Source organism: Hylobates moloch, unplaced genomic scaffold (assembly GCF_009828535.3).
Source record: "Hylobates moloch isolate HMO894 unplaced genomic scaffold, HMol_V3 SCAFFOLD_3, whole genome shotgun sequence".
Classification (NCBI taxonomy): Eukaryota; Metazoa; Chordata; class Mammalia; order Primates; family Hylobatidae; genus Hylobates; species Hylobates moloch.
The window spans coordinates 93,138,403-93,161,269 of NW_026652278.1; the positions used below are offsets into that span (position 1 = coordinate 93,138,403).

General features: G+C 38.4%; 1 protein-coding gene across 6 annotated transcripts in view; it reads right to left on the bottom strand.

The window, feature by feature from the left end:
- Window positions 1–22,867, bottom strand: part of LOC116461870 (coiled-coil domain-containing protein 7) — a 204,172-nt gene that overhangs the window by 63,290 nt on the left and 118,015 nt on the right. For 5 of the 6 annotated variants that reach the window (XM_058436562.1, XM_058436565.1, XM_058436564.1 and 2 more), the window contains exons 13-14: window positions 8,279–8,364; window positions 7,359–7,413 (exon numbers count right to left, since the gene is read on the bottom strand). In XM_058436562.1, the coding sequence (XP_058292545.1) occupies window positions 7,359–7,413; window positions 8,279–8,364 (141 nt within the window). The remainder of the gene's footprint in view (window positions 1–7,358; window positions 7,414–8,278; window positions 8,365–22,867) is intronic. The other variant, XR_009212861.1, reaches the window with a different exon arrangement.

Below are 22,867 nucleotides of genomic sequence, written 5' to 3' on the forward strand. Positions count from 1 at the left end.
CACAAATCACCACTAAAGAACTTACTCATGTAACCAAATACCACCTGTACCCCAATAACTTATGGAAAAATAAATTTAAAAATAAATAAATAATAAAAACAACTAAGAAAGTATAATTGGATTATCTATAACACAAAGAAATGAAAAGTGCTCGAGGAGATGGATACTCATTTACCCTGATGTGATTATTATGCATTGTATGCTTGTATCAAAATGTCTCATGTATCCCATAAATATATACACCTACTATGTACCCACAGAAATAAAAATAAATTTTTTTAAATCAAATAAGATGGCAGGCAAAAATCTAAAATAATCCCATGACCTTCACCCCTACGGTCATGCTATATATAATAATCCAGCCCCTCTGAGTGTGGGTGGGACCTGTGACTTGCTTCTGGCCAACAGAATATGGCAAAGTGATGGGATGCCACTCCCTTTATTAGGTTCATTATATAGCAAGAGTGAGAGGATGTCACTCCTATGATCAAGTTACATTATATTAGAACTCTGTCTTAGCAGACGAGAGAGACTCTTGTGAGCTAGCCAGGTGTGGTGGCTTATGCCTATAATCCCAAAAATTTGAGAGGCTGAGGCAGGAGGATGATTTGCGGCCAGGAATCCAAGACCAGCCTGGGCAACAGAGCAAGAGCTTGGTGTTATAAAAAACTTAAAAAACATAAAACTTAGCAGGGTGTGATGGTGCATGCCTGTAGTCCTAGACACCTGGGAGGGTGAGGCGGGAGGATGGCTTGAGCCCAGGAGTTCAGGCTGCAGTGAGCTAGGGTCATGCCAGTGCACTCCAACCTGGATGACAGGGTGAGACCCTGTAGAAGAAAGAAGGAAGAGGAGGAGGAGGAAGACGAAGAGGAAGAGGAAGAGGAGGAGGAAAGGTGCTATGATATGAACAATCTATGGAAAAGGCCATGTGGCAGGAAACTGCAGACTGTCCCTAGAAGCTAAGTGCTTCAGTCCTAAACTGCAAGGAACTGAAGTTTATCACATCCACTTGAGCTTGGAAGAGGATTCTCAAGATATATAATGGAATGGAGCCCAGCCAACACTTTGATAATAGCCTGGTGAGCATAAGTTGATTACAGCATAGGACACAGCTAAGCCATGCTCAGATGCCTAACCCACTGAAACTATGAGATAAGATAAATTGTTTAAGCTGCCAAATTTGTGGTAACTTGCAATGCAGCAATAGAAAACTAATGCTACAAAATAGTACATTTTATATTCACTATTTTATGTGGTACTCTCGTTTTTTACAGAATTTATGTTATCTAGTTCTTGGGTCATTCAGGTATATACATACTTGTACACTTGCACATACTTATACACTTAACTCGAGCCATTCACTGAAATGGGTGATATAATGCTAGACGGTTGTTAAGAAATTAACATGTAGCTGTCTCTACCCCATCTTCCCAGTTTGGGAAAGAATCATTAGATAAAACAAAGGCTCTGCCTTTTCTGATACCACACTCCACAGATATTTTCTCACATCTTTTTAAACATTTTGCAATAACATGTTATTTATAGGAAGTTTACAGGGTACGCAATGATTAAAATTTTTAAGTGACTTGATAGTTGCAAAAGAAGGATAATATTTAAGGTCAGTGAGTAGCAAGACAATCTAAAGTTTCTGTAATATCTGATACTCTGTTAATTATAGAGCAAAGATTCCCTTACAGAATCCTTTCATGAACAGCATGCTAGAGTCTATCCCTAGTGGTTATAGCATTTGCTATGTTTTTCAGGAGACAGTTATGCCAGGGTGATTTGAATGGATAAATGTGCTGTTTTGCCTGCTTGTAGAATTCAGCCCAGTCTTTGGTCCCTCTCTCTCTCCCTCCTCCACCTCTCCCTCTCTCTTCTTCTGCACCAGAGTCTAAGGCTGCCCCACCAACATGTGTCATTTTTTCCAGAGGCTACATTTTTTTTTTTTTTTTGAGACAGAGTTTTGCTCTGTTGCCCAGGCTGGCGTGCAGTGGTGTGGTCTCGGCTCACTGCAGCCTCGGCCTCCCGGGTTCACACGAGTCTTCTGCCTCAGTCTCCGGAGTGGCTGGGACTGCAGGCACGTGCCACCATGCCCAGCTAATTTTTGTATTTCTGGTAGAGACAGGGTTTTGCCATGTTGGCCAGGCTAGTCTCAAACTCCTGACCTCAAGTGATCTGCCCGCCTCGGCCTCCCAATGTGCTGGTATTACAGGCATGAGCCACCGCGTCCTGCCTAGACATATCAAATTTGACAGGTATTGTGTACCCTTTGGATCTTTAGGAATTAATTTTTGCCTCTGTCACTCAGCTTTGCATATTTTGAAATGGAGATAAGTATAGGGAGGTCATGGAAGGAAAATTGCCAGAATTCTCAAACCATGTAACACTCATTGAGAATTCCAGATTCATTATATCTAAAGGGCAAGTGAAGGAAACAGTATTGTGAACTGGGTATAACTCCTTGGTTCTTAACTAGTACACTCTTAATTTGTGAGACCAAAATGTTGATAAACAATAATTTAAGATTGTACAGTACTCTAAACATCTGCAAAGGTCTAGATATTGTCAGTATCACTAGTTTTTATTTCTGCCAGTAGCTCCCTTTTAGGTTACATTGTTGTCCTCTTTCCAGTGTGGCATCTGTCATTGGTTTTTTACTATGGCAAGTTCATTAAAAAGCTTGCTCCACTGTCGTCTTCAAGTAATGCCCATAAGGAGATGGAAGATATCTGATACAATTAAGGCTTTAGCTTCTAGGCAAGAGAAATAACATTGCATTAAATTCCAAGTTTCTTTCTGCTAGACTTGAATGTGTCTAGCCACTCTAATTTATGGGGACTTTTGGTTTTTTTCCTATTGTACTTTGTATGTAGAATTGTTTTGAAATATTAAGCATATTTGCTTTGAATTTGAACTCTTTGTTAATTTTGTATTTATCCTTTGAATAAAATATAAATCCAAAAAAAGAAATTAACATGTAGCAAAAGAAAAAAGAATATTTAAAAGCCAAAATGTAATAACAGGTTACCTGTATTCCTTTGATTGGATGACACAAACCAGAGTGAGATATAGAGTTGACAATTTCTGAAGAAGTTTTTCATTGCATCTTAAAACGTGTATACTTTTTTTTTTAATTCTCCAGGTGGCCATTTATTTATAGTCATAGGAGGGCATAAGTTGTAGAAGATTTTTAGAGTATAGATTTTTAAATCAGCCTCAGCTAGTTAAATAATTTCCTTTTTTTATTTTTTTAATATTTCTTTTTTTATTATTATTTTTTATTATTATACTTTAGGTTTTAGGGTACATGTGCACAATGTGCAGGTTTGTTACATATGTATCCATATGCCATGTTGTTTTGCTGCACCCATTAACTCGTCATTTAGCATTAGGTATATCTCCTAATGCTGTCCCTCCCCCCTCCCCCCACCCCACAAGTCCCCAGAGTGTGATGTTCCCCTTCCTGTGTCCATGAGTTCTCATTGTTCAATTCCCACCTATGAGTGAGAACATGCGGTATTTGGTTTTTTGTCCTTGCGATAGTTTACTGAGAATGATGTTTTCCACTTTCATCCATGTCCCTACAAAGGACATGAACTCATCATTTTTTATGGCTGCATAGTATTCCATGGTGTATATGTGCCACATTTTCTTAATCCAGTCTATCGTTGTTGGACATTTGGGTTGGTTCCAAGTCTTTGCTATTGTGAATAGTGCCGCAATAAACATACGTGTGCATGTGTCTTTAAAGCAGCATGATTTATAGTCCTTTGGGTATATACCCAGTAATGGGATGGCTGGGTCAAATGGTATTTCTAGTTCCAGATCCCTGAGGAATCGCCACACTGACTTCCACAATGGTTGAACTAGTTTACAGTCCCACCAACAGTGTAAAAGTGTTCCTATTTCTCCACATCCTCTCCAGCACCTGTTGTTTCCTGACTTTTGAATGATGGCCATTCTAACTGGTGTGAGATGGTATCTCACTGTGGTTTTGATTTGCATTTCTCTGATGGCCAGTGATGATGAGCATTTTTTCATGTGTTTTTTGGCTGCATAAATGTCTTCTTTTGAGAAGTGTCTGTTCATGTCCTTTGCCCACTTTTGATGGGATTGTTTGTTTTTTCCTTGTAAATTTGTTTGAGTTCATTGTAGATTCTGGATATTAGCCCTTTGTCAGATGAGTAGGTTGCAAAAATTTTCTCCCATTCTGTAGGTTGCCTGTTCACTCTGATGGTAGTTTCTTTTGCTGTGCAGAAGCTCTTTAGTTTAATTAGATCCCATTTGTCAATTTTGGCTTTTGTTGCCATTGCTTTTGGTGTTTTAGACATGAAGTCCTTGCCACGCCTATGTCCTGAATGGTATTACCTAGGTTTTCTTGTAGGATTTTAATGGTTTTAGGTCTAACATTTAAGTCTTTAATCCATCTTGAATTAATTTTTGTATAAGGTGTAAGGAAGGGATCCAGTTGTAGCTTTCTACATATGGCTAGCCAGTTTTCCCAGCACCATTTATTAAATAGGGAATCCTTTCCCTATTGCTTGTTTTTGTCAGGTTTGTCAAAGATCAGATAGTTGTAGCTATGCGGCATCATTTCTGAGGGCTCTGTTCTGTTCCATTGATCTATGTCTCTGTTGTGGTACCAGTACCATGCTGTTTTGGTTACTGTAACCTTGTAGTATAGTTCAAAGTCAGGAAGCGTGATGCCTCCAGCTTTGTCCTTTTGGCTTAGGATTGACTTGGCAATGCAGGCTCTTTTTTGGTTCCATATGAACTTTAAAGTAGTTTTTTCCAATTCTGTGAAGAAAGTCATTGGTAGCTTGATGGGGATGGCATTGAATCTATAAATTACCTTGGGCAGTATGGCCATTTTCACCATATTGATTCTTCCAACCAATGAGCATGGAATGTTCTTCCATTTGTTTGTATCTTCTTTTATTTCATTAAGCAGTGGTTTGTAGTTCTCCTTGAAGAGGTCCTTCACATCTCTTGTAAGTTGGATTCCTAGGTATTTTATTCTCTTTGTAGCAATTGTGAATGGGAGTTCACTCATGATTTGGCTCTCTGTTTGTCTGTGATTGGTGTACAAGAATGCTTATGATTTTTGTACATTGATTTTGTATCCTGAGACTTTGCTGAAGTTGCTAATCAGCTTAAGGAGATTTTGGGCTGAGACGATGGGGTTTTCTAGATATACAATCATGTCATCTGCAAACAAGGACAATTTGACTTCTTCTTTTCCTAATTGAATACCATTTATTTCCTTCTCCTGCCTGATTGCCCTGGCCAGAACTTCCAGCACTATGTTGAATAGGAGTGGTGAGAGAGGGCATCCCTGTCTTGTGCCAGTTTTCAAAGGGAATGCTTCCAGTTTTTGCCCATTCAGTATGATATTGGCTGTGGGTTTGTCATAGATAGCTCTTATTATTGTGAGATACGTCCCATCAATACCTAATTTATTGAGAGTTTTTAGCATGAAAGGTTGTTGAATATTTTCAAAGGCCTTTTCTGCATCTATTGAGATAATCATGTGGTTTTTGTCTTTGGTTCTGTTTATATGCTGGATTACATTTATTGATTTGTGTATGTTGAACCAGCCTTGCATCCCAGGGATGAAGCCCACTTGATCATGGTGTATAAGCTTTTTGATGTGCTGCTGGATTCGGTTTGCCAGTATTTTATTGAGGATTTTTGCATCAATGTTCATCAAGGATATTGGTCTGAAATTCTCTTTTTTGGTTATGTCTCTATGAGGCTTTGGTATCAGGACGATGCTGGCTTCATAAAATGTGTTAGGGAGGATTCCCTCTTTTTCATCTGTTGGAATAGTTTCAGAAGGAATGGTACCAGCTCCTCCTTGTACCTCTGGTAGAATTCGGCTGTGAATCCATCAGGTCCTGGATTCTTTTTGGTTGGTAAGCTATTGATTATTGCCACAATTTCAGAGCCTGTTATTGGTCTATTCAGAGATTCAACTTCTTCCTGCTTTAGTCTTGGGAGGGTGTATTTGTCAAGGAATTTATCCATTTCTTCTAGATTTTCTAGTTTATTTGCATAGAGGTGTTTGTAGTATTCTCTGATGGTAGATTGTATTTCTGTGGGATCGGTGGTGATATCCCCTTTTACATTCTTTATTGCATCTATTTGATTCTTCTCTCTTTTCTTTTTTATTAGTCTTGCTAGCAGTCTATCAATTTTGTTGATCTTTTCAAAAAAACCAGCTCCTGGATAAATTAATTTTTTGAAGGGTTTTTTACGTCTCTATTTCCCTCAGTTCTGCTCTGATTTTAGTTATTTCTAGCCTTCTGCTAGCTTTTGAATGTGTTTGCTCTTGCTTTTCTAGTTCTTTTAATTGTGATGTTAGGGTGTCAATTTTGGATCTTTCCTGCTTTCTCTTGTGGGCATTTAGTGCTATAAATTTCCCTCTACACACTGCTTTGAATGTGTCCCAGAGATTCTGGTATGTTTTGTCTTTGTTCTCGTTGGTTTCAAAGAACATCTTTATTTCTGCCTTCATTTCATTATGTACCCAATAGTCATTCAGGAGCAGGTTGTTCAGTTTCCATGTAGTTGAGCGGTTTTGAGTGAGTTTCTTAATCCTGAGTTCTAGTTTGATTGCACGGTGGTCTGAGAGACAGTTTGTTATAATTTCTGTTCTTTTACATTTGCTGAGGAGAGCTTTACTTCCAACTATGTGGTCAATTTTGGAGTAGGTGTGGTGTGGTGCTGAAAAAAATGTATATTCTGTTGATTTGGGGTGGAGAGTTCTATAGATGTCTATTAGGTCCACTTTGTGCAGAGCTGAGTTCAATTCCTGGATATCCTTGTTAACTTTCTGTCTCGTTGATCTGTCTAATGTTGACAGTGGGGTGTTAAAATCTCCCATTATTATTGTGTGGGAGTTTAAGTCCCTTATACCTTTTTAAGACAAATAGAGTAGCTATCGTTTTACACATTTGGGTTATGAAAATTTTGAAAAATTTGAAATTCAAATAGGTTAAAGGGAATTATCCAAAGTCATATAACCAGTAGGTTGCTGTTCTGACTCTCAATATGATGCTCTTTCCTCCACGGTATTGCCTGTAGTTGTTTAAACCATGTTAATTTTCATAATATTGACATAAATATGCCTGGGTTTGACATTTCATTTTCTGAACCTTGATGAGAAGAGTCCATCAACAAGAAAGACATTATCTCAGGAAGAATTTTAGTACAAACACACACACACACAGAGATGCATACATACACACAGACACATATACCTATAATCACATATGTAATAATGTTTCTCTATATATGACTATCAGAGCAAGTATTAATCAAATATTGATGCATAGAGAGAGTGGGTGTGTTACCTGTATTTGATCCAAATCTTCTTTAATTTTAAACTCTTTTTCTGGAGACATCTTCCTGTAACATAAAATGTTTTAAAATGCATCATGATATTTTTAAATGCCTCACTGCTTTGCTTTCTTGAGGAGGACTTTTTAAATGATTTTAAAATAATGAAATTTTTTTTTAAAAATTCATATTTCTAAGAGATATAAAATTCATACAGGCTAAATTACAAACAACTGAATAACATTTCTCAAACTAACTTCTCACTGGTATGATTAAAATGTGAAAAGACAGATATTCAAAGCATATTGGTCATTTTTTCTTCTCGGGTCATTTTTTGTTAAAGGTCAAAGCCATTTGTCCCATGAATTTCTTTTCAGGATTTGTGGAATTCTATAAAGTTTGACTTCATAGTTTCCTTTTAAAATTATTTTAATATTAGGGTTTAGCCAGGCAAATTCAAATGCAATAATTATTTTAGAATACTAAAGAAAATATTTACTTAATAATGCTACTTTATAATAATACATATACACGAAAAATAAATAACTTTTTATAAGAATAATACACTTAATAAGTACAGTAGAAAAGAACGGCCAAGACTGTGGAGTTAACAAATTACAAAGCATGAGCTAGACCATCAAAGAAACAATGTAAATGCTTTTTTCCTAAAATTAAAGATTTAATTCTGTTCACCTATTTCTGAATGTATTGTGGTTCAATCTCCTCTTCCAGTCCATTTTTGGTTCTTTGTTCTTCCCTTTTTAGCTTTATCCCATAATCATATACTGGTATGGTTATAAAAACACGTATTTGCCAATTTTATGTTTTTAAAAGCTTATTCATGAGTTATGTTTATTTGACTTTAAATTGTTTGTATAAAAAGAAAATACAAATTAACAAGAAAAAAAGATTAACATGTATATTTATGTCTTACTTTTCTGAATCCTCAGATTTTCCTTTGTCTTTTTTCTTCACTGTTTTCACAGCTTTCTTTGTTCGATTATTTGTAGGCTTAGTTTTCTGTATAATTTTATATAAGCCAGAAATAAAGGGTTAAAAACACAATAAGTTATAGAAAGATATGATAATACACATTATTAATGTACATTTTACTCTGAGAGTCACTATACAACGTTTCAGGAAAAATTATCTGCATAGAAGCAAAACAAAATGACACATCTGGTCTGTCTGTAATAGTGCTTTACGTGGTGTAAGTTGTATATAAGCTAATACATATTAAAACATTTAAATTTTTCTGACAATATCAATTGTGTTATAATGTGGCATATGCCTTCCTGAAAATCACCTTACTACGCAGAAACATGCAATAAAACCTGTAGGATATATGGGGGAAAGGTGTTAGGTGCACATCTTGCAAAAACCTTGTTGGTGATATATTTTTAAAAATAAAAACCTAAGAAAAACAGTACTATAGTACACAGTTAAATCATTAAGAATACATAAATACCATGAGAAATACAGACTTTTATTTTGAGAAAGACCTGAAACTTGTTTGTGAAAGTCAGCATTGAATAGGTTGCAACTTGTGAGTTATCGCACAGTGGAAGGAAATTATCTGAAATTAAAATGTCATACCACCAGATGTGTGCTGGTGTGGCACACTATACACAGGTGAACCAAGGTAAGTGGAGAAAGTTGCTTTCTGCTTTTTTTTTTTTTTTTTTGAGATGGGAGTCTCTCACTCTGTTGTCCAGGCTGGAATGCAGTGGCACGATCTCAGCTCACTGCAAGCTCTGCCTCCTGGGTTCAAGCAATTCTCCTGTCTCAGCCTCCTGAGTAGCTGGGACTACAGGGGCACACCAACACGCCTGGCTAATTTTTGTATTTTTAGTAGAGACAGGATTTCACCATATTGATCAGGCTGGTCTTGAACTCCTGACCTCAGGTGATCCGCCCGCCTTGGCCTCCCAAAGTGCTGGGATTACAGGCATGAGACACTGCACCCAGCCCTTCTGCTTTCACTCATTGTTTTTGCAGTTTAAAATGCTTAAGCACATGTGAAATTCAAACTATGCTCAAATTGTTCAATTATGTTGGAACAAGTTTGCATTTCAAAACAAATACTATAGCAGAACTAATCAGGTTTTAAAGTATTCTTGAGCTGCTGTGTAGTAGAAGATCATTTTATATAAGAAAGTAAGGGAAAAAATTAACAATTAGATTATTAAAAATTTTAGGATATTTGGACAAGATAGCTGACTAGAACCATCTCATATGCACCATTCTCACAGAGCAGAAACAAAAGGGGCTGGTGAACATTGACCCTGCAGGCCAATCATCTGAGAAACCACGTTACTATCCATCAAGGCAGCAGGGTAACACAGACAGCAGAGAGGAGTGAGGTGGGGCACCAGCATGTCTGGGCTCAGTGCAGAGCCAGAAGAACCTTTCAATATGGGAAAGGTTGAGTAAGTGAACCATTTGCCAACATGTGAAAGGGTGAGAGCCCCTAGGGGGATTCAGCTCTCCACAGGGACCTGTGCAAGACTGGGAGTGGGAGAATCCCCCTGGGCCCCCACCAACTCCACCACATTTCTAGACTGAGGTAGGAGCCACTGGCACATTTTGTGGGGGCAACTCTTGCATCCACAGTGACCTCTACAAGCCTTGGGCCCAAGGGCAGACCAGCACCAATGTCACTGCCCCAGTAAAGACCACAGTTACAGTGCCTGGGAGCTGTATGATTTATCCATGTCTTCTTGCCAGAAGAGGCTCAAGGCCAGCTTCTGGACTAGCAGGCCCACTTTGGGCCGAACTCGGCTGGCCATTCCACCCACCCCCACCACTAGTAGCCAGGTGGGTAAGGCTTGCTAGAGCTTCCAGCCCAGCAGTGCTGCTTTTGTGTGAACTCAGCTGGAGGATGCAGTCTCCTGTTTTCCCAGGAAGTATCCAGAGAGCTGAGCAGGTGACCCCATCCACCCCTCCCACTGATACCCATATGGGCAACACCTCCTAGAGCTTCCAGCCCAGTAGCCATGCTTCTGTGTAAACTCAGCGAGAGGGTGCACCTTCCTGTTTGTTCCAGGAAGCATCTAGACTATAGAGCAGGCATCCCTGCCCACCCCCACTGCTGGGAGCCAAGTGAGCCGTGCCTGCTAGAGCTTCTAGCTCAGTGGTCCTACTTCTGCCTGAATTTGCCTCCTGCTGCCCTGGAAACACCGAGAAGGCAGGGCAAGCAACTCTATCCACCCCTGTGGTTCTCTAAAATAAATCAATCAGACAGAAACAAAGAAAAAAGAATGAGAAAAAAAAAAAACTCCGAGAAATTTGGGGTTAAGTAGAGGTCAAATCTATGACTGATTGGTTCCTGAAAGAGGCAGGGAAAAAGCAAGCAACCTGGAAAACATATTTTGCTATGCCATTGATGAACACTTACCCAACCTCGCTAGAGAGGACAACAATTAAATCCAGGAAATACACAGAGCCCCTGAAAGGTATTACATAAGAAGATAATCCCCAAGACACATAATCATCAGATTTTCAAAGGTCAACACGAAAGAAAAACTGATAAAGGCAACTAGAGAGAATGTGCGGGTCACCTACAAAAGGAACCCCACCCATCAGTTAAAAGTGGACCTTTCAGCAGAAACCCTACAAACCAGAAGAGATTGGGTGGGGGGTGGCCTATATTCAGCATACCTAAAGAAAAAAAATTCCAGCCAAGAATTTCATATCCAGCCAAACTGAATGTCATAAGTGGAAGAGAAATAAGATCCTTTCCAGGCAATCAAATGCTAACAACATGATAGTGAGATCAAACCCATACATATCAATATTAATACAAAATGCAAATGGGCTAAATGCCCAAATTAAAAGGTACAGAGTGGCAAGCTGGAAAAAGAAGCAAGACCCAATGGTATGCTACCTTCAAGAGATCCATCTCACAGGCAATGACATCCATAGGCTCAAAATAAAAAGACAGAGAAAAATTTACTATGCACATGGAAAACAGGAAAAAGTAGGAGTTGCAAACCTAATTTCAGGCAAAATGAACTTTAAGCAAATAAAGATCAAAAAAGGTAAAGATGGGCAGTACATATTGGTAAAGGGTTCAATTCTGCAAGAAGATTCTAAACATATACACACCCAACATAGGACCGCCCAGATTGATACTCAGGGTAAGCAAGTTCCTAGGGACCTACAAAGAGACTTAGACCCACACACAATAATAGTGGGAGACTGCTATTAAACAGAGGTCCCCACTGACAGTATTAGACCATTGAGGCAGAAAATAAACAAAGATATTCAGCACCTAAACTCAACACTTGACCAGTGGACAAACAGACACTACACAAGTCTCCACCCAAAAACAACAGAATATACATTCTTCTCATCACGACACAGCACATACTCCAAAAAATCTAACTGGCCATAAAATAATCCTTAGCAAATTAAAAAAAAATCAAAATCATACCAACCACACTCTCAGACTACAGCAAAATAAAAATAGAAATCAAGACTAAGAAAATCACTCAAAACCATACAATTACATGGAAATTAAACAACCTCCTCCTGAATGACATTTGGGTAAACAATGAAATTAAGGCAGAAGTTAGGAAGTGCTTTGAAACTAATGAGAACAAAGATACAACATACCAGAAACTCTAAGACACAACTAAGGCAGTGTTAAGAAGGAAGTTTATAACACTAAATGCCCAACATGAAAAAGTTAGAAAGATCTAAAATTAACAACCTAACATCACAACTAGAAGAAGAAGAGTAAACCAACCTCAAAGCAAGCAAAAGGCAAGAAGTACCCAAATCAGAATTGAACTGAAGAAATTGAGATACAAAAAAACATACAAAAGATCAACAAATCCAGAAATTGGTTTTATAAAAAAAATTAATAAGATAGACCACTAGCTAGACAAAGAAGAACAGAGAGAAGATCCTGATAAACACAATTAGAGATGACAAAGCAGATGTTACCACTGACACCACAGAAATACAAATCACCATCAGAAACTATGACCGCCTCTATGCACACAAACCAGAAAATCTACACTAGAAATGAGTACATCAAACTAGAAATGGATAAATTCCTGGACACATACAACCACCCAAAAATGATCCAGGAAGAAACTGAATCCCTGAGCAGACCAATAACGATTTCCAAAATTGAATTAGTAACAAAAAGCTTACCAAAAAAAGGCCAGGACCAGACAGATTCACAGCCAAATTCTACCAGATATATAAAGAAGCGCTGGTGCCATTCCTACTAAATGATTCCTACTAAATTCCTACTAAAATGATTCAAAAGAACTGAGGAGGAGGGACTCCTCCCCAACTCATTCTATGAGGCCAGCATCATCCTGATACCAAAACTTGGCAGAGACACAACAAATAAAGAAAACTTCAGGCCAATATCTTGATGAACATAGATGCAAAAATCTCCTCAACAAAATACTAGCAAACTGCTTCCAGAAGCACATCAAAAACCTAATCCACCATGATCAAATAGGCTTTATCCCTGGGATGCAAAGTTGATTCAACATAGGCAAATCAATAAATCTGATTCACCAAATAAATAGAACTAAAAACCAAAACCATAGTATTATCTCAAGAGAGGCAGAAAAGACTTTCAATAAAATGCAACTCTCTTCATGTTAAAAACCTTCAATAAACTAGGCATTGAAGGAACATACAAAAAAATAATAAAAGCTATCTATGACAAAACCACAGCCAACACCATATTGAATGGGCAAAAGCTGAAAGCATTTCCCTTGAAAACCAGCACAAGACAAAGATGCCCTCTCTCACCATTTCTATCCAACACAATATTAGAAGTCCTGGCAAGAGCAATCAGGCAAGGGAAAGCAATAAAGGGCATCCAGATAGGAAGAGAGGAAGTGAAACTACCCCCGTTTGACAGCATGATTCTATATCTAGAAAACTCCATAGCCTTGGCCCAAAATCTCCTTCAGCTGATAAACAATGTCAGCAAAGTTTCAGGGTGCAAAATCAATATACAAAATTAGTAGCACTCCTATACAACAACATCCAAGCCAAGAGCCAAATCAGGAATACAATCCCATTCTCAATTGCCACAAAAAGAATAAAATATCTAGGAATATAGCTAACTAGGGAGGTGAAAGATCTCCACAATGAGAACTTTGAAACACTGCTCAAAGAAATCAGATGACACAAACAAATGGGAAAACATTCCATGCTCATGGATAGGGAGAATCAATATTGTTAAAATGGTCATACTGCCCAAAGTGATTTAAAGATTCAATGCTATTCCTATCAAACTACCAATGTCATTCTTCACAGAAATAGAAAAAGCTATTCTAAAATGTGTAAGGAACCAAAAAACAGTCAGAATAGCCAAGGCAATACTAAGCAAAAAGAATAAAGCTAGAGGCATCACACTACCCAACTTAAAACTATACTAAAGGGCTACAGTAACCAAAATAGCATGGTACTGGTGCAAAAACAGACACCTAGGCCAATGGAACAGAATACAGAAGCCAGAAATAAGGCTGTACACCTAAAACTATCTGATCTTCAACAAACCTGACAAAAACAAGCAATGAAGAAAGGACTCCCCCTTCAAAAAATGAGGCTGGAATAACTGGCCAGCCATATGCAGAAGATTGAAACTGTACCCCTACCTTATGCCACATTCAAAAATCAACTCAAAATCAATTAAACACTTAAATGAAAACCCAAAACTATAAAAACTCTGGAAGATAACCTAGGAAATACCATTCTGGACATAGGACTTGGCAAAGATTTCATGATAAAGATGCCAAAAGCCATTTCAACAAAAACAAAAATTAACAAATGAGATCTAAACTAAAGAGCTTCTGCATAACAAAAGAAGCTATCAACAGAGTAAACAGGCAATCTAGAGATTGAAAGAAAATATTTGTAAACCATGCATCTGACAAAGGTGTTATATCCAGAATCTATAAGGAACTTAAACAAATTTACAAAAAAAAAATGACTCCATTAAAAAGGGGACAAAGAACATGAATGGACACTTTTCAAAAGAAGACATACATGTAGCCAACAAACATACAAAAAATGCACAACATCAGTAATCATTAGAGAAGTGCAAACCAAAACCACAATAAAATACCATCTCATACCAGTCAGAATGGCAATTATTAAAAAGTCAAAAAGTAACAGATGCCTGTGAGGTTGAGGAGAAAAGGGAAAACTTATGCACTGCTGGTGGGAGTGTAAATTAGTTCAGCCATTGTGGAAAGCAGTGTGGTGATTCCTCAAAGACCTTAAAAAAGAATTACCATTTGACCCAGCAATCTCATTGTTGGGTATATACCCAAAGTAATATATAAATCATTCTACCATGAAGACACATGCACATATATGTTTATTGCAGCACTATTCACAATAGCAAATACACGGAGTCAACCTAAATGCCCACCAACGGTGGGCTGGACAAAGAAAATGTGATATGTATACTCCATGGAATACTACGTAGCTATAAAAAATGAGATAATATCCTTTGCAGCAACACAGATGGAGCTGGAAGCCATTATCCAAATGGCTAGTGCCAAATACCCCATGCTCTTACTTATAAGTGGGAGCTAAACAAGACCACATGGATTCTAGGAGAGGAACAACAGACATTGGGGCCTACTTGAGAGTGGAGAGTGGTAGGAGGAAGGGGATTAGAAAAAATACCTATCTGGTACTATGCTTATTACCCAGATGATAAAACTATCTGTACACCAAACACCCATGATATGCAGTTTACCTACATAACAAACCTGCCCATGTACCCCTAAACCTAAAATAAAAGTTAACCAAAGTGTGAGGTTTGCTGGGAGGAAACAGGTATATTCAAGTGCTAGCAGCTTGTGAGATGGCAAGACTCAAGTCTCAAAAAGCCATCTCAAAATCTCAAGCTGCCTAGAGGGTGTTTAAGGGGAAAGGTGGCATGGAAATGATGCACAGGAGAGGCATGGGGTATAGGTCTGCTTGTTGTTTTCTGATGGCTAGCTGGGGTAACAGACCATCCACCGGCCTGGCTGGTGTAATCTCTGCAGGGGTCTGGTTATAGACTAACTGCTCCAATTTCTTCCTGGAAGGGAGAAAATTGCAACCACCCTCTCTGCTTCCTGCCTGGATTGTTTCAAGATTAGCCTTTGGAATTCTCAAGCAAACAGGTAGTTAGATATATGTGCAGCAAGAAACAAAATGAGGGAGGGGTTACTTCTAGAGTAAACTAGCAACCTGGCTATCCCAGTGAGAACTAAACTTTGACCTTTTCTCTCTCTTGCTGAAATTTCTATTTAAGGGGCCTGGGAAGACATGCCCTATAAACCATAAAACCTAAATAGATGCATTTTATTTAACCCTATATAACATTGCTTACTATCGATTCTGACTCTGGCATCACATCACATGACAGATAAAGAAGGAAATCCAAATATTTAACCCCAAAATATGTTTCTTTGCCATATTTTGAAACAGTCCTGCAAAGCCATCTTTTACCAGGGAAATTTGCATCTGTAAATAACTTCTATTAACGTAATTAACGTAATAACTTTCTCCTTTCCTCCCAACCTTGAAGAGATTAGCTGAGAGTCCAGTACCTCTTAAAGGTCTAAACAGGAAATATTTGCCATCTATTGTTTCTAAGGGCAGCCACCTATGAGATTTCATATAATAAGAACCTCCAAGCTCCTTCTCTTTACCTAGACACTCCTTTCTATTGATTCCAGATCTTTAGATAATAATAACTTGACTCTTTCAATCAATTGCCAGTCAGAAAACCTTGAATCCATCTATGACCTGTAAGCACCCCACACACGCATCCCTCCTTCAAGTTGTCCCACCTTTCCTGACCAAACCAATGTATACTTCACATGTATTGATTGATGTCTTATGTCTCCCTAAAATGTATAAAACCAAACTGTAATCCAATTGCCTTGGTCACTCATATTTGGCTCGGGGTAAACTTCTTTAAATATTTTTAAAAATTAGATTAGCTTAATAATAACTACCTATTAAGGCATTAGGTGGTTATTTCTTGTTTTAAACCACAACTCCCAATGGATACCAAATTCACTATAGTGGCAATCTTCTCATAAGTTAAATACAGAGCACTGAGATTTTCACCAGCAACAACCCAGAACATAAATATAAGGATGGGACATATTTTCCTACCATCTGCCCAGAGTTTTTCACCCAGAGAAGTGAAAAAACTCCAGGCAGATAGTAGGAAAATCGGACTTCCACATCTGTGATACCCCTCCCCACATTCTGTCCTACTACAAGCATGCAGAAGAAAATCTTCCCCCACCTCCAAGTTTCTACACTGCAAAAAGTGAGAATGAGGGGGTCAACCACCTTTCCCACCATGCTGGGTTCCTTGACAGGAGACTTGCACTTGCTTTAACCCTCAGGAAGCATTGTGACTGCCTAAAGGGAGAAATATTACCAACAACAGACAAAGACAAAGAAGAAAAGTAAAACTACCATCCCCAGCCCTGGAAACTCTGCAACTTGACCAAAGGAGATGCCAAATCAGAGTGGCTATTCAGCAGGACCTCAATGTAGAAGGAACATTCATTCCCAAATCCTTTGGCCCAAATCCCTGGTCAGCCTTCCTACACTGCTGGGATAAACCTTTTGGGACCTCCCCAATTCCAGACAAGCAGCACTCTCATCATTTACTAGAGCTGAGGTCAACCAGGGCTTAAGGAGCCACCAAGAGCCCCCCCAAAAAGCAGCAAACCAGTGATAAATACTTGCTAAGCAAATATATCCATTTTTTTAATAAAAGCCAGAAAGAGAAAATGGGAATAAATAAGTAATTCTTCAAAGCAAAGGCACAGGCATATACCCACAAGAAACAACAGCAAACAAGGAACCATAACCTCCCCAAAAGGACAAAGCAAAAACACCATGACTGACCATAACAAGATGTTAATTCATGAGTTCTTGGAACAAGAATTCAAAACAACAGTTTTAAGGAAACTCAATTATCTCCAAGATAGCACAAAAAAGAAATTCATAAATTTACCAGATAAATTTAACAACAAGATTAAAATAATTTTTTAAAACTCAAACAAATCTTGGAACTGAGAAATACATTTGCTGAACTGAAGAACTCATTAGAGGCTCTCAACAGCAGAATGGACAAAGTAGAGGAAAAAAATTCAGTGAAATCTAAGATTGGCTATTTGAAAATACACAGTCAAAGGAGAAAAAAGAAGAAAGAATGAAAAGGAATAAAAATTACCTTCAAGACATAGAAAACTATTTTAAAGAACCAAATCCAAAAATTATTGGTGTTCAAAAGAGAGCTGAGGAAAAGAAAGGGGTAGAAAACTTACCCAAAGAAATAATAACAGAAAACTTTCCAAAACTTCTGAAAGATGTCAATATCCAGGTAAAAGAAATTCTGAGAACACCAAACAGATTCAACCCAAGTAAGACTACATAAAACATATAATAATGAAGCTCTCAAAGGTCAAGGACAAAGAGAATCCTAAAAGAAGCAAAAGAAAAGAAGCAAATAACATATTAAAAAGCTCCAATTTGCCTAGCAACAGACTTTTCAATGAAAACAGTACAGGCCAGGAGGCAGTAGAATGAGATTTTCAAAGTGCTGAAAGAAAACAACTTCCATTCAAGAATACTGTATCCATCAAAATTATCCTTCAAATATGAAGGAGATATAAAGTCTTCTCCAGACAAAATAAAGCTGAGAGAATTCACAACTACCAGACCCATCTTATAAAAAATGCTAAAGGGAGTTCTTCAATCTGAAAAAAAAATAAAACAAAACACTAATGTGCAAAATAAAAAAAAACTTTTCCAGGTATAAAATGCATTGGTAAAATTAAGTACATGAAGAAACCCAAAATACTCTATATTGCAACTGTGGTGTGCAATTTGCTCATAAATCTATTATGAAGTCCAAAGACAAGTCTATCAAAAATAAAAATATTACAGCAACCTGTTAAGAGACTGGTAATATAAAATATGTAAATTGAGACAACTTAGTCAAAATGTGGGGGAGAAGTTAAAGTGTAGAATTGTGTGTGTGTGTGTGTGTGTGTGTGTGTATGTGTTTCCTTTGTTTCTATTCTTTTATTTGGGATTAAAGATAAATTATCATCCCTTTAAAACAACTTGTTATATCTATACAATGTTCTTTGTAAGCCTCATGGTAACCACATCACAAAAACACGTAATAGATTCACTAAAAGTCAAAAGCAATAAATCAGAACATATTATCATAAAAAATTACTTAACCACAAAGGAAAACAGTAAGAAATAAAAGAAGGACTCAAAACAATCACAAAATAGGCATCAAAATGGTCACAGTAAGATCTTACTTATCAACAATAACACTGAATGTAAATGGTCTCAATTCTTCAATTAAAACCCGTAGAGTGGCTGAATGAATAAAGAAACAAGACTCAATGATATGCTGCTCTCAAGAAACCCTAAAGACACACACAGCCTGAAAGTGACTGGAGTGGAAAAATATATTCCATGTAACTGGAAGCCAAAAAAGAGCAGGAGTAGCTATACTTAGATAAAATAGACTATAACTATAAGACTGCAAAAAGAGACAAAGTCACTATATAATAATAAAGAGGTCAATTCAGCAAGAGGATGTAGCAACTATAAATATCTGTGCATCCAACAACAGAACTCCCAAATATATAATGCAAACATTAACTAAAGTATAGATCTCTAGGGAGAGATAAACTGTAATACAATAACAGTAAGGGACTTTAAACGACACACAAAATGTAATAGGCTTATCTGGCATTTACAGAACATTTTGCCCAACTGCTGCAGAATACACATTGTTTTCATCAATATATGGAGCATTCTCCAGAATAGACCATATCTTAGGCTACCAAACAAATCTTAACAAAGGCAAAACATAGAAATCATATCAAGTATAATTTGTAACTTAAATAGAAAAAAACTATAAATCAATTAACAAAAGGAAAACCTCAAAAAATACACAAACACATAGATGTTACCGTGTTCCTAAACAACCAATGGGTCAATAAAGAAATTAAGAATGACACTTAAAAATTTCCTCAAACAAATAAAAATGGGAATACAACATACCAATGTTTATGGAATGTGGCAAAGGCATTAAGAAGAAAATTTATAGCAATAAATGCCAGTGTTAAGGAAAAAAGTAGAAAGACTTCAAATAACCTAATGACGAACCTCAAGGAACTACAAAAGGAAAAAGAAATCAAGCCCAAAATAAGTAGAAGAAAAGAAATAATGAAGATTAAAGCAGAAATACATGATATTGAGGCTAAGAAATGTGCAGAAAATCAACAAAGTCAATGTTTTGAAAAGATAAACAACATTGATAAGCCTTTAGACTATGAAAAAAAGAGAAAAACCCAGATAAATAAAATCAGAAGCCTTCCTTTCTTCCTTCCTTCCTTCCTTGCTTCCTTCCTTCCTTCCTTTTTTTTTCTTTTCTTCCCTCTGTGGCCCAGGCTGCAGTACACTCGGCTCGCTGCAGACTCCCTGCGTCCAGCTCCCGTCATTCTCCTGCCCTGGCCTGCGGGCTGGCTGGGATTGCCGGTGCACACCACCACCCCTCCCTCGTTTTTCTCCTTTGGCTGGAGGTGCGGTTTTGCCATGTCGGCCAGGCTGCTCTCCAGCTCCTAGCCTCCAGTGGTCGGCCTGCCTTGGCCTCCCGAGGTGCTGGGACTGCAGACGGAGTCTCGCTCACTCGGTGCTCGGTGTTGCCAGGGCTGGAGTGCGGTGGTGTGGTCTTGGCTCACTGCAGCCTCCGCCTCCAAGCCGCCTGCCTTGGCCTCCCAGGGTGCTGGGATTGCAGCCTCTGTCCGGCCGCCGCCCCGTCTGGGAGGTGGGGAGCGCCTCTGCCCGGCCACCCATCGTCTGGGACGTGAGGAGCGCCTCTGCCCGGCCGCCCCATCTGGGATGTGAGGAGCGCCTCTGACCGGCCGCCCCGTCTGGGACGTTGAGGAGCGCCTCTGCCCGGCCGCCCCTTCTGGGACGTGAGGAGCGCCTCTGCCCGGCCGCCCCGTCTGGGACGTGAGGAGCGCCTCTGCCCGGCCGCCCCTTCTGGGACGTGAGGAGCTCCTCTGCCTGGCCGCCCCGTCTGGGATGTGGGGAGCGCCTCTGCCCGGCCGCCCCGTCTGGGAGGTCTACCACAGAGGCCAGAAGCAATGTGGGGGCTGGACGTGGTGGCTTACGCCTGTAGTCCCAGTACTCTGGGAGGCCAGGGCGGGTTGATCACTTGAGGCTGGGAGTTCGAGACCAGAGCCTGGCCAACATGGTGAAACATATGAAAAATACAACAGACAAATCAACCAACCAACCAAGCGACAACAAAACAGGTCTAACCTGGAGTCATACTCTAATTTTTTTTATTTTCCTCCCTTTCTGATCCTTTATCTCACTTTCTTTTTCTTCCTCTTCCTTCTTCTTCTTTGTCAAATAGAGGATTGAGTTATTATCATTGATCCATACAAAGTCCCTCTCTCATTTATTTTCTTTAATTCCCACCACCTATTTCTATTCCCCATCTTCCCATGTGCAACCTTCCTAATATGTTTGATATACATCTTTTTGTTTGTGCTTTTAAAAAATAAAAATAAAAAATAAAAATAAAAAAATAAAATCAGAAGCTAAAAAGAAGAAATAACAACTGAGACCTCAGAATACAAAGAATCACTAGAGACTACTATGAACAGCAATAGTCAACAAATTGGAATACCTAGAAGAAATAGATAAATTCCTGGACACACTCAACCTACCAAGATTGAACCATGGAGAAATAGAAAACATTAGCAAACCAATAATAAGTAACAAGATCAAGGTGTAATAGAATGTCTCCCAACAAAGTTAAACCCAGGACCTGATGGTTTCACTGCTGGATTTTACTGAACATTTAAAGATCTAATACCAATCCTACTCAAATCCTTCAAAAGTAGAAGAGAAGGGAGTGCTTCCAAATGCATTCTACAAGGCCAGCATTACCTTGATAACAAAACCAGACAGAGACACAGCAAAAAAAGAAAACTACACACCAATATGACTGATGAATATAGATGTAAAAATCTGCAACAAAATACAAACCAAATTCAATAACACATTTAAAGATCATTTATGGCTAGGTGCAGTGGCTCACATATATAATCCCAACATTTTGGGAGGCTGAGGTAGGAGGATCACTTCCACCCAGGAGTTCAAGACAAGCCTGGGCAACATAGTGAGACCTCATCTCTGTAAAAAATAAAGAACAATAGCCAGGCGTGGTGGCACACACCTGTGGTTCCAGCTACTAGGGAAGCTGAGGGGGAAGGATTGCTTGAGCCCAGGAGGCCAAAGCTGCAGTGAGCCAAGATCACACCATTGCACTCTAGCCTGGGTGACAGAGTGAGATTCTGTCTCAAAAAAAAGAATCAATCACCATGATCAAGTAAGATCCATCATCCCAGGAACATAAAGATGGTTCAATGTTTACAAATCAATAAACATGATATATCATATTAACAGAATCAAGAAGAAAAACCATGATTATTTCAATAGCTGCTGAAAAAGCATTTGATAAACTTCAACATCCTTTATGATAAAAACCCTCATCAAAATAGGTATAGATGGAACGTAACTCAAAATTATAAAGATCATCTATAACAAACCCACAGCTAACATTATACTGAATGGGGAAAAATTGAAGGTCTTTCCTCCAAGGACTGGAACAAGACAAGGATGTCAACTTTCACCACTTTTATTAAACATAACACTGGAAGTCCTGGCCAGAAAAGTTAGGTAACAAAAAGAAATAAAGGGAATCCAAATTGTAAAGGAAGAAGTCAAATTAGCCTTGTTCACAGATAATATAACCTTATACCCAGAAAAACAGAGTCAACCCCCAAGAAAACTGTTAGAACCAATGAACAAATTCAATAAAGTTGCAGGATACAAAATCAATGTACAAAAATCAGTACCAATTATATACCATTTCACTGAACTGAAAAAGAAATCAAGAAAACAATCCCATTTAAAACATAAATAGTGTTATGTTTAATAAAAGTGGTGAAAGTAGGCATCCTTGTCTTGTTCCATTCCTTGGAGGAAAGGCCTTCAGTTTTTCCCCATTCAGTATAGTGTTAGCTGTGGGTTTGTTATAAATGACCTTTATTATTTTGAGGTATGTATGACCATACTGCCAAAAGCAATCTACAAACTCAATGCAATTCCCATCAAAATACCACCATCATTCTTCACAGAACTAGAAAAAAGAATCCTAAAATTCATGTGGAATGAAAAAAGAGCCCACATAGCCAAAGCAAGACTAAGCAAAAAGAAGAAATCTGGAGGCATCACGTCGCCTGACTTCAAACTATACTATAAGGCTATAGTCACCAAAACAGCATGGTACTGGTATAAAAATAGGCATATAGACCACCAATACAGAATGGAGAACCCAGCAATAAAGCCAAATACTTATAGTCAACTGATCTTTGACAAAGCAAAGAAAAACATAAAGTGGGGAAAGGAC